A 17,554-nucleotide genomic window follows, 5' to 3' on the forward strand; every position below is an offset into this window, starting at 1 on the left:
ATTCCTTGTATCTGCTGAGTATTACTCTACTTGAAACCATAAAAGACACAGCACAAGTGACAATTTGAGAGGCCAGGTGGGAATAAACTACTTCACTAAGCATTTTAATAAAAGCAGCCAAGTGTTTCAAGGAAAAACTTTATTGCTCAAAAGAAAAAGGAAAGTGAGCCTCAAATGAACTGAAACAACTTTCAATGCATACTCTGTGCTGCTTCTTTACCTCAAAAGGAAGAAAATGCCCTACATGCATCAAGTACTCACTTTCCCACTGCTAGGAGCAGGAACTCTGCCTCACTGACTGTGAAATATTCACGAAATCCCTTTTTTTCAGAATTTATAAAATACAGATTACTTTTGGAAGGCAAAAGAAGACAGAGCTGGAGATGACACTGAAGCAAGGCCTACACACAATCAGAAACAAATCTATCAATGCATCAGTTAGGAGAAGGAGAATAAAGGAGAAACTTCAGGTATTCTGAATTGAAGTCTATTTGAACTAGTCCTTTTTTCAAGTCAGAATTGAACATATAAATTCAAATATTATACCTACGAGAGTAAAGACATACCGATGTGAAACTTAATCAAGGAAGTGAAAGACCTGTACTCTGAAAACTATAAAACACTGATGAAAGAAATTGAAGTCAACACAAATGGAAAGATATTCCATGCTCACAGATTGGCAGAATTAATACTGTTAAAATGTCCAGACTACCCAAAGCAATCTACAGATCCAATGCAATCCCTATCAAAATACCAACAGCAGTTTTCACAGGACTAGAACAAATAATTATAAAATTTGTATGTAACCACAAAGACCCCAAAGTGCCCATGCAATCTTGAGAAAGATGAACAAAGCTGGAGGTATCACAATTCCAGATTTCAACATACACTGCAAAGCTACAGTAATCAAAACAGTATAGTAATGGCAGAAAAACAGACACACAGATCAACATAACAGAATACAGAGCCCAGAAATAAACCCATACTTATACAGTTAGTTAATTTAAAACCAAGGAGGCAAAAGTATACAATGGAGACAATACTGTATCTTCAACAAATCGTGTTGGGAAAACTGAACAGCTATGTGCAAAAGAATGAAATTGGACCACTTTTTACACCATACACAAAAATAAACTCAAAGGATTAAAGATCTAAATATGATGTGTGAAACCATAGAACTCTTAGAAAAAAAACAGGCCATAATCTCTTTGACATTGGCCATAGCCACATTTTTCTAGATATGTCTCTTCTGGCAAAGGAAACAAAAGCAACGATAAATTGCTCGGATAACATCAAAATAAAAGGTCTTTGCACAGCAAAGGAAACCATATAAACGCCACCTAGCAAATGGGAGAAGATATCTATAAATCATATATCTGATAAGGAATTAATATCCAAAATACAGGAAAAACATACACAAGCCCCACATTCCCCCAAAAATAATCCAATTTAAAAAATAGGCAGAGGACATGAATAGACATTTTATAAGAGAAGGCATACTGATGGCCAACAGACACATGAAAAGACACTCAACATCACTAATCATCAGGGAAATGCAAGTGAAATCACAATGAGATACCACCTTACACTTCACATAATGTAAAAATATCAAAATTTCAAAAAGACAAGAAATAACAAGTGCTGGCAAGGATGTATAGAAAAAGTAATACTTGTATCCTTGTGCACTGTTGGTAGGAATGTAAATTGGTGTGGCCACTCTAGAAAACAGTATGGAGGTTCCTTGAAAAATTAATAGAAATACCACATGATCCAGTAACTCTATTACTGGGTAATTTACCCAAGGAAAACAAAAATACTAATTCAAGAAGATAGATGTACCTCTATGTTTATAGCAGCATTATTTACAACAGCCAAGATATGGGAGCAACTCAAGTGTCCATCAATAGATGAATAGTTAAGAATATGTGGTGGACGTACGTACACACACACACACACACACACACACACTGAAATATCAACCTAAGAAAGGGTGAAATCTTGCCATTTGCAAAACATGGATGGACCTCGAGGAAATTATGCTAAGTGCAATAAATCAGACAGAGAAAGACAAAACTACGATTTCACTTATATGTGAAATGCCAAATACAAAACAAATTATTAGATAAACAAAAAGTAGAAACAGAGCCATAAATACAGAAAATAATCTTATGGTTGCTGCAGGGCAACCAGGAGGTAGGAGAATGGGCAAAACGGATGAAGAGGAATGGGAGATACAGGCTTCTAGTTATGGAATGAATAAGTCATGGGATAAAAGGTACAGTATAGAGAATACAGTCAATAGTATTTTTAACAGCGTTATCTGGTGACAGGCAGTAGCTACACTTGTGGTGAGCACAACATAGAGAGTTGTTAAATTACTTTGTTGTGTACCTGAAACTAATGCAACATTGTGTATCATCTATTTTCAGTTAGAAAAAAGGGAAGATGTAGTTCATGTTTGTGTATCTGTGTGTGTACTAATAGCTATGTGTCAAAATCAAATAGGTGACAACAATAAAATGGTCTATAGTTCTGTAACTAAGTTAATGCCACCTCCACCAATCTATAGCGTCCCAAAAGTATGGAAATATGTCTAAATTTAGTTAAGCTCTTTGTTTTATATAATTTTAAATATTAGACTTTGCAATAGCTACCAAATGGGCTTATACATATATAGGTTGGGGGAGACCTACACACATAAGGAGTTCAAAAAAACTTAGTTTGGGTTTATTACTTTTACTTGATTACCCAAATAAAAATGAACAGATGAGTTGTAACATAAAATTAGCTTCGTTCTAAAATACCCATATTTTCCCATATTTTTTCTATCAACTTAAGGATACTGCCTACATATTATATATTACACATAATGCAGCATTCCTGTCGGCACTTTATGAGGAATTTTTATCATGTGAGATGATATAGCGGTAGGTACTCAATATTTATAAATAATACATTCTTAGCTTTAATGTTTACTTTCATAAATACTGGGTCACATATAAAGTGGGCCTCTAATTTTCTTCTTGAAAGTCAAACACTCATTTCTAGTATAAAAATTCATCAAAATTAATTTATGTATCAACTAAAGAAAATGTCCCCATTGGATTATGGGAAGAAAGTTATAAAACAATATTCCCACCTGTTGAATGTGCATGCACAGGTTATGCACAAAGGAAGTTCTGAAAGATCAATCAGGGGCTGAGAGTGCTAGGATTATAGGTGTGTTTATTTTCTGCTTTTAGTTTAACCACATTTTCTCAGTATCCCAAAATATATGTGTTGTTTTTATAAGACAAAAATGTGTTGTTTTTCTACAATATATTATAACCTCATTGAAAGTTATAGACTTGGCTCCCAAGTTTGTCGAAAGCTGCAGAAAAACATGTTATTCTTAAGATGCAAGAGTCCACTCTTAGAAGAAAAGTAATACACATAAATAGTATCTGATTATAGATATCCAACTTTGATGGACACCTCAGGAATCTCATATACACATCTGTATTTTCTCATTCAAGCTATCTGAGCATAAAACTAGTCAGATCGCCTAGGTTCAAAGTTCTGGCTCTGCCACTTACAATTTACAGAGCCCCTCATAAATAGACTGCTCTGTGCCTCTGTCTCCTCATTTACGAAGTGGAGAAAAGAATAAGATCTACCATACAGAGTTGATGTGTCTGTGAAATGCATGTACAGTGCACAGAGCAGCATCCCGGCACACGGTCAGTACTATAAAATGTTAGCTATTACTAGTTTCACTATTAACCTTAAAAACAAACATCTTCAGAGAGCCTGGGTGGCTCAGTCAGTTAAACATTCTCCCTGGCTCAGGTCATGATCCCAGAGTCCTGGGATCAAGCCCCTTGTTGGGTTCCCTGCTCAATAGGGAGTTTGCTTCTCCCTCTGCTCCCCCCACCCCCACCCCATCCACGTATACACACAAACATGCATGGTCTCTCTCTCTCTCTCTCAATAAATAAAATCTTTTTTAAAAAAAATTTCAAATGTGAAAGATTGAAGCCACTCTACTAGTTCATAAGCTTATGAACCTATATTTCTGAATAATCTTCAGAATTCAGTCCTATATAAGCAAACATGCATCAAGGCATAATTCATCTGCAGTACAGTGCATGAATGTTAAATGTGCAGTGCAATAAATGTCTGCATATGTATACCTTGTGTAATCACAACCCAGAGCAGGACACAGAACGTTCCCAGCACTCTCCGAAGCTTCTTCACGCCCCTAGTCGGTAACCGTTCACCAAAGGGTGGCCTCTACTCTGACCTCCATCACCACAGATTAGTTTTGTCTGATTCCAAACTTTGTAAAAACGAAATCATGAAATATATACTCTTTGTATCTGATTTCTTTTCAGGCAACCATCATGTCTTTACATTTTTTTTTCATCACTGCACACATATTTTTCATCTCCAAAGAAAATAATTGCTTTTCTTATGTACTTTGGGGTTATAGTCCCCAGTAAAGATAGAAGATTCATACTGAATTAGCCACTTTCCTCAGCAGCCCCAGGATGAAAAATATTTATTAAAATATTCATTATGGCCTTGCAAAACAAACTTTGCAGGTGAAAAACTCCACTCTGCAGGAGTGGGCACGTCAGGGCAGGAAGCACGGTTCGTGAAGGAAGCAAGTGTGAGGAGGCTTCTAGGTACTGGGTATATTCTATTTCTTGATCTTGGGGTGTTTGACTTGTCAAAATTCTTCAATGTACACACTTTAACATGTGCACTTTATAATGTACACTGTATTTCAACAAAAACTTTAACAAATACCACGACTTTGGAAAAACTAAGAGCTGATTCAACTAAAGCTGAGTATATGAACTGAGCCTTACTGATACACTACTCTCAACCAAGCACTGTAGTTAATGCATACACACACAAAACCCTTTCTGAGATAATCCTGGAAACACACTATTCATTTGATACTTTGTTCTTATCACCAATCCTGGAAATACGCCATTCATTGTTTGACACTTTGTTCTTTTCATCATCATAAACATTGCAAATATACAGGTAAGAGTGTGAAGTTCTAATAAAGGTAAAGACAAAGAGGAAGGCCAGGGAAGAGGACCAGGACGAAAGGGAATGCCCAGCCCACGAAGGTCAGTTCAGTGGTCTGAATTAATCTTTGCAAACCGCTCTGTGGAGAAAGGCACCATCACCCCAATTATGCAAAAGCAGCAGCAAGTTCAGAGACTTTAAATAAACTGCCTGAAGTCACACAATAAGGAAGAAAGTAACCATTCAAATTCAAGCCTGACTCCAAGCTCCTTAGCACTGCCCATAATGTGTTATACAAAATAATTTATTTAAGCTTTCTATACCTCAAAATATTTAAATCTGTTTTTCAGAGACTCAATAGTTCTTAGGCTTTCTTCATGTTGCTTTTCTTTAGCCACCAAAAGAGACTTCAGCTTTTCTTTCTGAAATGGAAAGGAATGAACACAGAGCAAAATCACTATGTGCAACTGAGTTAAAAATGTGTTTCAGAAATGTGAGTTAGAATTACTTTGATTTTTTAGTATTTTAAACTATGAGTAGAGTTCAAAATTTCTACAAATATACTAATAAAATATATAATATATACAAACAATACTGTGAAAAATCACATTTCTGCTGGTTGTTTCAAATCTTAAATTTTCAGACATTTTATTTATAATATTTAGAATTTTACACCTTTTCATAAAAGGTTTCACAGAAAATGAGGCATTCAGAGGCAATAACAACAAAATGCCATGCTTCTGGACTTAAAACATATTTTTATAGTCACAGTAGGTTTTGTTTTTCCCTTTAATCCTTGTACCCATCTCAATTCAGGACTCAAACCTCTACAGCAATATCATCTTCAATTTACATAACATTTTACAGCTTTAGAGTAAAATCTATCATCCTACCTCACTTTCCAGATCATCAGCAACCATCACTTCCTAAATTTAAAAAGAAGAAATGTATTTTCGTTAGTGAAAGTTTATTTTAAAGGCATGCGCTCAGTGAATATCTTTGTAAAAAACTGGCACGTGTCTTTAAGATTGCGAACACGGACGTAAGGAGAAAATGTCTCTGGATGACCAATTCTGTGGTCTGAGCTGTCACTCGTTTCTCCCACTGACCACGTTCAAAAGCACTTTGATTCTTCTGAGAACCCATTAGTTATCAACTCCTTAATCCCCTTCCTCACATCTTTCATCTACTCCTCTCTCTCCAACCCCTCCAACCATGGTTCAGTGCTTTGCTATTACCGTACACTAACAGTATTCCCTATTCTTACATGTGACACTGAAAGTTTCACATAAAGATCCCAGTAAGATAGAACTTTCCTGAAGGGCAGTGACCTGGTTGTACTTCCTTTAGCATCTAGCACCATGACTTGACGTGGCAGGTGATCATTAATGATTTGTTATCAATGATGATCACAGATAGTAAAACAGTTTTTAATTTTTTAATATTATGTAGATTATTTACCTCATTCAGCTGTAGTTGTAAACCATTGACTTTATCCAGTAATATTCTCTGTTCTTGCTGAATTTTTCTCAACCTGTCTTTCAAATCTTCATTTTCAATCTCCAGCTCCTTAAATAGTAAAGATAACAGGTGCTAGACCAGGCTTAACAGAGCAATTCTTATGGAAGAAATTTTTAAAAGCAGTTTGTTATCCAGTACAGATATATACATACATAAAACAGCTTTAAGTCCAAAGACACGATAGTTTCAATGACATTGAAATGACTTAAAATTTATAGATCAGAAATAATATACATGCATACTAGTTTTATAGAGATTTGCTTTACTGTGCTTCACAGAGATTGTTTTTTTGTTTGTTTGTTTGTTTGTTTGTTTGTTTTTTACAAATCGAAGGTTTGCGGCAACCCTGCATCAAGCTAGTCTATCAGCACTGCTTCTCCACCACCATTTGCTTACTTTGTGTCTCTGTCACATTTTGGTAACTCAAAATATTTGAAACTTTTTTTATTATGATATTAGTTATGGTGATCTGTGATCAGTGATCCTCAAAGATACTATTATAATTGTCCTGGGGCACCATAAACTGTGCCCATCTAAGATGGCAAATTTAAGCAATAAAGGCTGTATGTGTTCTGACTGCCCTACCCACTGGCTGTTTCCCCACCTCTCCCCCTCTCCTCAGGCCTTCCTATACCTTGAAACACACAGTATCGGAATTAGACCAATTAATGACCCTATAATAGCTTCTACATGTTCAAGTGAAAGGAAGAGTCACACATCTCTCACCTTAAATCAAAAGCTAAAAATGATTAAACTTGGTGATGAAGGCGTGTCAGAAGCTGGAAAAGGCCAAAAGCTTGGCCTCTTATACCAGTTAGCCAAGTGGTGAATGAAAAGAAAAAGTTCTTGAAGGAAATGGACAGCGCTACTCCAGTGAACAAATGAATGATAAGAAGGCAAAACAGATTTACGGCTGATTTGGAAAAAGTGTGAGTGCTCTGGAGAGAAGATCAAACCAGCCACAACATTCCCTTAAGCCAAAGCCTAATCCAGAGCAAGCCCCTAAGTCTCTTCTATGAATTCTATGAAGGCTGCTAACAAGACATCCATTCTGCAGCCTATGGCTCAAAGAGTAATTTCAACTTTTAAGGCTTATTATTCAAGAAATACATTTTGTATGGCCACCTGAGATGGAGATTCTTCTGATGGATCTGAGCAATGGAAAATGAAAACCTTCTGGAAATCTAGATGCCTAAAGAACATTTTTGATTCATGGGAAGAGGTCAAAATACCAACATAAGCAGGAGTCTGGAAGAAGTAGATTTCAACCCTTATGGAGGACTTTGAAGGGTTCAAGGCTTCAGTGGAGGAAGTAACTACAGATGTAGTAGAAATAGCAAGAGAACTGTAATTAGAGGAGGAATCTGAATATGGGATTGAATTGGTAGCAAAAAAAAAAAAATTGGTAGCAAATTCCATGATAAAACTAATGGCTGAGGAGTTGCTTTTTATGCAAGAGCAGAGAAAGTGGTTTCTTGAGATGGAAACTACTTCTGGTAAAGATACCGTGAGGATTATTGAAATGGTGAGAAAGGATTTAGAATACGACATAAACTTAGTTGATAAAGCAGCAGGGTTTGAGAAGATCTTCATTTTGAAAGGAGTTCTACTGTGAGGAAAATGCTGTCAAACAGCACACTACCAAGAAAACTTTTGTTAAAGGAAGAGTTCATCAATGTGACAAAGTCCATTGCTGTCTTATTTTAAGAAATTGCCACAGCCACCCCAACCTTCAACAACTCCCCACCATCAACATCAAGGCACCCCTCTGTCTCCAGTAAAAAGATGATAATTCACTGAAAACTCCAGTGATGGCTAGCATTTTCTACCATTAAAGTGTTTTTATTCTTTTTAACTTTTCCTTTTTTTTTTCTTTTCTTCTTTTTTTTTTTTTTTCAAAAGCATTCAAGTAATCTGTACACCCAATGTGGGGCTCAAACTTATGACCTCGAGATCAAGAGTCACACATTCTTCTGACTAAGCCAGCACCCCAGCAATAAAGTATTTTTAAATTAAGGCATATATATTGTTTTTTTAAAATATAATACTACCACATACTTAATAGACTACAGTATAATGCAAACATAACTTTTATATGTACTGGGACCAAAAAATTCATTTGACTTGCTTTATTGTGATATTTGCTTTGCTGTAATATTTGCTTTATTGGGATGATCTGGAACTGAACTGCAGTGTCTCTGAGGAGTGCCTGTAGAAGATTATGGTCCTATGCTATCTAACTAATACAAGTGTATACAAGACAGCAAACCACCATGATTCTAATAAAATAAATAAAAGCATCACCTGGAAACAGAATATGCCATTTTAACTTCTGCTTAAACCTCTCAAGTTTATGAAAGTGTCCTAATGCTTTTACTACATTAATTATTTCAGTGCTCTGATGAAACATTTAAGGCTCCAATTTAGGGCTAGAGTTCACTTTCTTAATATTACATAGTAAAGTATAAAAGCCCAAGTAAAATGCTTTTGCCTTATCATATGGAAAACAGCTACATGATTTATATTTTAATGGCGTTTCAGTCACAGACCATTTCATTATGAAATCCTCCTCTGACATAATCCATATAATAACTATTATCTGAATACTCTGACGAACATAAAATGTATGGTTAAACAAAGTGGTTTTTCCTCATCAAAATAAAAAAATGCTTAAACAAAATAAATATTCATTTACGTTAACAATAACCATCATTTTTCATCACAGTACTTAGCTTTCTAAAATGAATACAAATTTAGGATTTATGGCCCAAAACAGGTATATTTAAATCAATAAAAAAGTTATATAAAGTTGATAAATGATTCGCTTCCAGATACATACTAAAATAATACTTTCTGTAAGATAATGGGACACAAACATTCATATTAAAAATCAATTCTTTTATAAGGGATTGGGCAAGAAAACAGAATCACGAAATATAGCAGCCTGTCCTCCTTCCGCTGCCCATTTATTTCCCCCACATTCCCTGCTCCTTCTCTTTCCACCCTACACGACTACAAACAACATTGCAATCCTTTACAAAGAAGATACCATTTTTTTCCTTCTTACCTGAATGTTTCGATGCTCCCTCTGACTTGACTTCATATTTACTTCATCTAGCATGTACGGCAAATTTCGCTTTGGCAAAATATGAGAATACATGTTAGCAACTATGAAAATACAGAAAAGTACATTTTCCTCAGTAGGCAACATATCCAATTAGGGATCTGCAGCTTATCCAACATTAAATTTTGCTGTACATAACACAAGGTGGCAGTGTTTGCACTTAAAACTCCAAGTGGAAAGCATCTTTAAGGATAGAGGTTCTAAATAAATCGAGTGTAACTGATTTCAAAATACTAAGACATAATAAAATTTAAAATCCTTACTGTTCAGGACTTATTTTAACTAAAGTTACCAAGATTTAAAAAGGATTTGTACTAGACATAAAACTAAAGTTGGACTATATAAGGCATCATCAACCATTCCCAAAGGAAAAATCTAGTACTTAAAAAGGAGGAAGGGGAGTTATATTAACTTTGAAAGGAAATATGGAAATCATTTATTTCCTTATGCACTGATAAAATATCAAAGGTATGATAAGAAAGAGACAGACAATCCTCTGACCAGCACTATATAAAAAAGATCTCTAAATGACTTGGTTCAGTACATGCTCTGTTTTGTACACTTACTGCTTTGAAATCTTACTCCAGCCTAGAGATTTGCTTTAATAAAAACATAACACAATTATTAAACAAGAGAGCATATAACCTTCTTCTGGCCCAAACTGACATTTAAATCTACATAACAATTTAGAAAGCTATTGTCTTTCTTTCTGAGAGCTTAAAAAAAAAAAAAAAGTGCTTTAATTCTCCAAGAAAAATTTTTTATGTTTTGCATTATATGTTGAGTTTTGTTTAACCACGTGTTTTCACTATCATTCAAATGAGTTTGTATTTAGAATTAGGTTGCATTAGAAAGATATTCCATATCCATGACTTGGCCCAAACTATATTTCTAGCCTAATTCCTTCCAGCAAAGGACTGTTCTTTGTGTGGGATCTGACCCATTTCCTCATTCTACCTTCATCCCCGCTGCCTTCCCTTCAGAGGGTCCTTCATCATCTGGCAATCGCTTACGTCACCCGCCTCTCCTCCTTGGTCTTGTGCAGATCACTCCTCCGTGCTGACCTTCTACTGCCCCATGGATGTGTTAAACATATTCCTATTTCAGGGCATTGGCACCTGCCCTGCCCTCTGCCTGTGAGGCTTCTCCTACAGAGCCCTGTGGCTCCCCTCTTGCTTCCTTCAGGCCTCTGCTCAAATGTCACTTCCTGACGAGGCCTCTGCTGAATGCATCATCTAAAATAGCTTCCTGTTTCTCCCCTCTTCATCCCCTAATCCTGTTCCACTTCTCTTCAAAGCAGATGCTATGATACCAAATACTAGCATTTGCTTATTGTTTTCATTTCTCTCAGTAGGCTGGGAGCAACATGAGACAACAACTTTGTACACTATGACTTTCTAGCACTTAGAACATATACTAAGTGCCCCACAGAGGTCTGTTAAAGCAAATAACCGAATAAGTCTCTTTAAAATTTAAATTCAATTAATTAACATATAATGTATTATTGGTTTCAGAGGTAGAGCTGAGTGATTCATCAGTCTTATACAACACTCAGCGCTCATTACATCACGTGCCCTCCTTAATGCCCATCACCCAGTTACCCATCACCCCATCCCTCAGTTTATTTCCTCAGTGTGTTAAGAGTCTCTTATGGTTTGTCTCCCTCTCTGATTTTGTCTTGTTTTATTTTTCCCTCCCTTCCCCTAAGATCCTCTGTTTTGCTTCTTAAATTCCACAAATGAATGAGATCAAATGACAACTGTCTCTGACTGAATTTGAATAAGTCTTATTTTTAAAACTATACTGTAGTCTTCTTGATAACAGGGGACTATATGTCCCTTAGTACAGGAACAAATCCTATTTACAGCAGATACTTTAAAACGTATTCAACAAAAAATGGAAGTACTGAGTGTTACCACTCCTAGCAGAATATTAACTCTGTGTATTCATTTAGATACCTCCTAGAACACTAAGTAGAATGCTATTCCCACATTAATACTCAATGATTCTTTATTTTAAATATATGTATATTTCAGAAATCACTTTTCTCTGATCCCATGTAAGATAGCTGGCACAGACATAACATGGTGCATTTTTTCCCACTCTACTTCCACTTAGGTCATCTGAGGAATGGGGGAGAAGGTGGAAAGGGCTGCTCCAGATAGAAAGGTAAGGTGACAGCAGACATGACCCATGCATGAATGTATTACTTAATTCTGATGGACTAGAGAGGAAAACATGCTCTAATATAGCTTTTGGATTCTGGTGAGAGGTAGAGGAATGATGTACAGAGAGAATGATGATCAGAATTTCTCAGAAGGTACCTGATTACTCTCCTCAGGGTTTGGAAGTGCTCAGGTTCCTCTCACTAGAGAAAAGCTGAAAGTCTGGAAAGGAACAGCCAACAGAAGAGGAAAGCTGCCTACACTAGCTCTTGAGCAAGATGGTGACAGTGCAGTAAACCAGCCCCACTTACGCTAACCTGAAGAGATTAGGGGAAAACAATAAGACATTTACTGAGACTAGGTGGGACACAAAACCAGGGTTACATAGTGATTTGATAATACAACTAGAGCAAAGTATGAATTACTTCATGTATTGTGTTTTTTCAAAGTCCTTTTAAATAACAAGGCAAAAGAAGCACAAAGAAAGCAAACTATTAACAGTGGTATTGAAATCACAATAATAATCACTTTTGATTTGTTTTCTTTATTTTTTACAGCATTGGAAGAATTTTCCAGGAACAGTAAACATTTCACTCTATTAGTAGGGGGGAAATGTTTATGTTTATGACCTGCTAGGCTAAAATTCATAATTTAAGAATCTCAACAAAGTACAATATCTCATATTTGAAAGGACTAGATATTCAAAGTCAGCAATCAGGAGGCTATTTATTTCCTATTGGATATACTCTTTATATACTGTACTTGAGATCCACGGTCTCAAACTGAGTGATTACATCAAAGCCTCAGGATCTTAATATCAGGGTTCTACATGGGCATGATTGAGCAGAGAAAACAGCATGCACTTAACCTGAAACAGTTACATTTAATCATTAACTGATAAATACTGAAATTGCAAAATATATATAATTTTTAAAAATTAAGATCTACCTGCTGTAAAGATGGTCCTTTCTTCCAAAGTTCTCTCCCTAAAGATTTAAAGAGAGAGAAAGAGAGGAGAGAGGGAAACAGTAAAAGAGCAGGTTACCTTGGGTAGATTACAAATCATGGATTCCCGAACTATACAATTGAGTCATTAAGGAAATCACTTTGAAACTCCCCTCTAAAGCTTACTACTTTACAGTTAATATGACAATGACTTATTTTTACCTGTCAAATTGCAAAATTATTAATGTTTTTTGCTATGACTACATCCATGTAGATAATATTCAATGCTACGAAGGCAAGGCAATTGCAAAATACAAAATTTTTAACACTGGAGAATTGGAAGGCAATTTGTCAATATATATCAAAAGTGTAAAATTAGTATTTCCCAAAACCCATGATTCAATTTCTAGGAATTGATCCTAAGACTATAATAAAAATATGCTAAAATATGTGTTCATAACAACAGTCATTAAGTTTTTATACACATTAGCAAAAACTCTAAACAACTTAAATGACATGTACAGAAAACTACTTAATTACATTAGACTTTAATATATGGAATTTTATGCATTAATAAAAATCATACTATTGACAAAATATTTATGAGGGAAAACCCTTCAAAATTTATTACACAAAAAGTAATCTGCAACTTACTACATGTGACCTCAACTTCACACATAGGGAAAAGACTGGAAGGATATTTCTCTTAAAAAAAAAAAAACATTAAAAAAAGTATTTGGTACAGATATCTGATAAATACTAGTTGAATATTTTATATACATGTTCAAACAATGATTCTTTCTTTTAAAACTTTCTAAGTATAAAAGCCAAGCACTGCAACCCTCCTCATCAAAAATCCGGATACATATTAGTAAAACACACTTGATTTGGCTCTTTCTCCCCATTTCTTAACTTACTCCATAGTACGGAGGCTTTACTTGATAAACTAGCCAACACATGCAACATGAACAGCCTCAAAGCAAATGACTACTACAACACAAATACACAATGCCATGGCATAGAGGGAGATAGACCATTAAGGAATGCTTTGCTTCTTACCAACTGCAGTTCCACCATCTGAGTCTTTAAAAGCTGCTCTTTATTAAGCTAGGCTTTTCTAGCTACTTTGCTACCTACCTTTGTTGGTATTTTCTGACGCAGTCTTCAATAATGTTAGAATGTCCAGATTGTCACCAATTCTTGCATAGTAAGAACTATCATGGCCCAAGGCATCCAGCAGGCTTACATCAGCACCATTTTTAAGTAAGACTTCTACAGCATCCTTACAACCATACTCGCAACCAAGCATGAGAGCAGTTCTAAGAAGGAAGACAGGAAAAAAAAAAAAAAAAAAAGGAAGACAGAAGCAATAAAAGACCTTGAGAAAGACCCAAGAAAATATTTCAGAAACATTCCAGAAGTCCCCTTCCTAAAGAATAGATACTACTTTTAAAAGTCATACTTGTTATACAGATTTTACTTCATATTTTTATCTTGCATCAGCTTACATACATTTGTTACTTCTACTACCAAACTAATCTCCTTTATTCCAGTCCTTCCATGTTCTACAAGTAAATTACCACAAAAATCTTCCACCACTGACTGATAAGGTCACCCCATCTGCTCAAAACCTATAGCTATAAACCCAAACTATCCAAGTCCCTTCATGAACTGAATGAACCTCATCATGCAAACCTCTTCAACAAATCCAGATTCCAGTTCTGATTTCTCTCCTCAAAAGATCTTTCCTTCTCCTAACTGGAGACCTTCATATCTTCGCACTTAATTTTAAATCCTGCCTCCTCGATAAACCTTTCTTAATTATCCCCATTATCATGGACCACTGGTTTATTTTGCCCTGACAGTATCATCAGCACTGAAACAATTAAAAGTACAAATAGCAATAATACCATGTAAACAACTGAATCATCATGGAAATTTAGAAGGACCCTTGAAATTATTTTGTCCCATTCCCATTTTAATGGTTGAGGAAACCAAAAAATATCTAATGCAAAGAGGTTGACTTATCCTATATCTAACACAGTCCTTGACTGAAAATATTGGATTTCATAAGGAAACAGATTCTTGCCTTTATTCTATGTATATCCTATTTCTCTTTCATACTTCCCAATAATTACTGGAATACAATTTTATATACACCAGGTACCACCAACAAAGTTTTTTTTTTTTTTTTGTTAGGGAAAAATATGACAGATAAAGCAAGAAAAAAACAGAGTTTTAACTTGTTTTTATATTAAAATTTTATTTAAGATTTTAATTATTTCTGAGATTTATTTATTTGAGAGAGAGAGCAAGAGAGCAGTGGGAAGGGGAGAGGGAAAGGGAGAAAAAGTCTTAAGCAGATCCCCATGGAGCCCAACATGCGGTTTGATTGATCTCATGACCCTGAAATCACCACCTGAGCCAAAACCAAGAGTCTGGAGCTCAACTGACTGCACCATTCAGGCATCCCAGATTTTAATTTTTTTAAAAGCCATCTGCTACCTTGCCTATTTAATATACATTTCCCTACCTCATTGTGTGTGTGTGTGTGTGTCTGTGTGTGTATGTCGGGGGGGGGGGCATTCCAAAGTGCTTAGGAAAATAGGAGATCTATAGAAAAAAAAATAAGGCATTATACATGGATCAACCCCATCATCCTTCTCTGATCCTAAGCTTTATTTTTTAAACCCAATTTTCTCAGTCATGCTTGGAACCAGATTATAGTATCTGCAAAAACAAATGCCAAAAAGCCACTTCCTTAATAATCACATTAATGATTTAATTGCTTAAGAATTTCCTCCTTTGAGAGGTCTGAACAATAAAAACAAGGAAAGCTATAAAATCCGACATCTAAAGACTTTTATTACACGTGTATTTCCAGTGAACTACAAAAAATAGGATATATGTTTAGAAGAATAAAATTAAGTCAAAAGAAACCAACAATTTTACTAGTAATCATTTACAAAATACCAAAAATTTATTATAAATTACTGAAATGCTCCAACTAGGGGATGGGATATATTTCAGATATTCCATTGTCGAAAACACTGTAACTATGAACCTAAGAATTATAATAGAGCACCACCATACACTAGGCCTAGAGGAGAAGAAGGGGAGAATTATGGAAAGTATTAGAGCACGTCTACTAAAATGACATGGAACACAGAAGCAAAAATAAGCACAGGGATCTTCAGGGTGCAGAAATGAACTCGGTTTCAGAGATGGAGACAGCACTAAGCCCAGGCAGGGTAAGGAGAGAGACTACATCGAGAAAGTCTATGGAAAAATGCCAAGCTTCAGGACACCCAAGAACCTTTATTCTCAAAAGATTCACTAACAAAGAAGCAGACCAGAGGTGTGATTTTTTAAAATTCTTCACCCTCATATCTTATCCAAGTCCATTTTTCATTTTTTCATTAAAGATTGTTTTAAAACTTTAAAATAAATAACTGGAATGTAATTCCTCTTTCTTTGGTTTTCTAACCTGAACACAGGCTCCAATCACTGCTTGGATTCCACATTTACCATTTACCCTGTCATCTCCCCCTATTTCCCTCTCCTTCCTTCATCAGACTCTGGGGAAAAAAGAAAGAAAAAAAAAGAAGTGGGTGCTAATTCCAAGGAAAGAGATATCCAAAGGGGGATGGAAAGGACAAGTCACAGCAGCAGAGTTTCAGAGTCACTGTGATTCCAGCTGGTGTCTGCGGAGCTGTGATAAAAATTACCTGTTTTGTTTGTCTCTGGAATTAATCTCTGCCCCTCGATCTATCAGCAGTTGACAGATTGCTGGCCTACACATCTGAGTAGCCAGAACCAGCGGTGTCCGCCCATCCTAAGCAACAAGGAAAATAAAACAGCATTAAGACAACAAATCTCTCAAAACATAGAAGTTAGAATGCATGAGTTGAAATGACAAACATGACTGACTTACCACATCTTTGGCATTCACGGAGGCCCCATGGTCACAAAGCAGCTGTATGCTGGAAGGACAGTCTGCCATTGCTTTGAGGAACAAAGGAAAATGATAAATGGTGAACATCTGTTGGTAAGACACATGGTGCTCTGCTACGTCCATGTAAGGCATAAGCTCTCCAATTTCTAAACTACCAAGCTTCACATCGTCCACTCTCAGTGTAGCATTATAAGTCCCCATTATTGTACATGGCTAAGACCAGATCATTTTATAAATGTTGTATACAATTTACTGGGACCAAGGAATATTGTCACCCTTGCAGAAGACAATATACTGCTACCCTAAATGTAAACATGGAAATAAAGATATTTAAATTTTCTACTTATATTCTTAAATGTGGCTATAACAGACTTGATCCTCAAAGAATTAGCTCAATTTTTTTTAATAAATCATATTCAGGTCTTTATAGAAGAATCACAGTAAATAAGGTTCGACTCCTTGAATTCATATTTCCTTTTAAAAGCAGAGATTGAGATGTCTGGCTTCAATGATGCAAAACAGGGTCATTTTGCTGAAAATTATATTATAAAACCACACACTACTTCCTCTCGACCAACACTAGGGTTCATATTTGTATTATGAAAAAAAATTGTTAACTTCATAAAATAATATTGTTTCAACTCCCCATGAGTTTTTATTAAAAGTTTTTATATTATTATTCAGAAATACTCCCCTTGAGTGTTTATTATGAGTTGAGACTAGATCCATAACCACAAAAAAATACTGACAAAGTCAGCATTCTTTTGTGTGTGTAAAATTCAATAAAATAAAACCAAATATACATAAGAAAATCAAGTAAAT

The 17,554-nt window shown here is 35.5% G+C and overlaps 1 protein-coding gene across 6 annotated transcripts in view; it reads right to left on the reverse strand.

Moving 5' to 3' along the window:
• UACA (uveal autoantigen with coiled-coil domains and ankyrin repeats) overlaps positions 1 to 17,554 on the reverse strand; it is a 106,865-nt gene that overhangs the window by 13,482 nt on the left and 75,829 nt on the right. For all 6 annotated transcript variants that reach the window (XM_072739036.1, XM_072739039.1, XM_072739037.1 and 3 more), the window contains 8 exons: positions 16,712 to 16,782; positions 16,506 to 16,612; positions 13,915 to 14,096; positions 12,781 to 12,818; positions 9,611 to 9,679; positions 6,484 to 6,591; positions 5,916 to 5,948; positions 5,346 to 5,444 (listed from right to left, as the gene is read on the reverse strand). In XM_072739036.1, the coding sequence (XP_072595137.1) occupies positions 5,346 to 5,444; positions 5,916 to 5,948; positions 6,484 to 6,591; positions 9,611 to 9,679; positions 12,781 to 12,818; positions 13,915 to 14,096; positions 16,506 to 16,612; positions 16,712 to 16,782 (707 nt within the window). The remainder of the gene's footprint in view (positions 1 to 5,345; positions 5,445 to 5,915; positions 5,949 to 6,483; positions 6,592 to 9,610; positions 9,680 to 12,780; positions 12,819 to 13,914; positions 14,097 to 16,505; positions 16,613 to 16,711; positions 16,783 to 17,554) is intronic.

This window comes from Vulpes vulpes, chromosome 15, assembly GCF_048418805.1.
Source record: "Vulpes vulpes isolate BD-2025 chromosome 15, VulVul3, whole genome shotgun sequence".
Lineage (NCBI taxonomy): Eukaryota > Metazoa > Chordata > Mammalia > Carnivora > Canidae > Vulpes > Vulpes vulpes.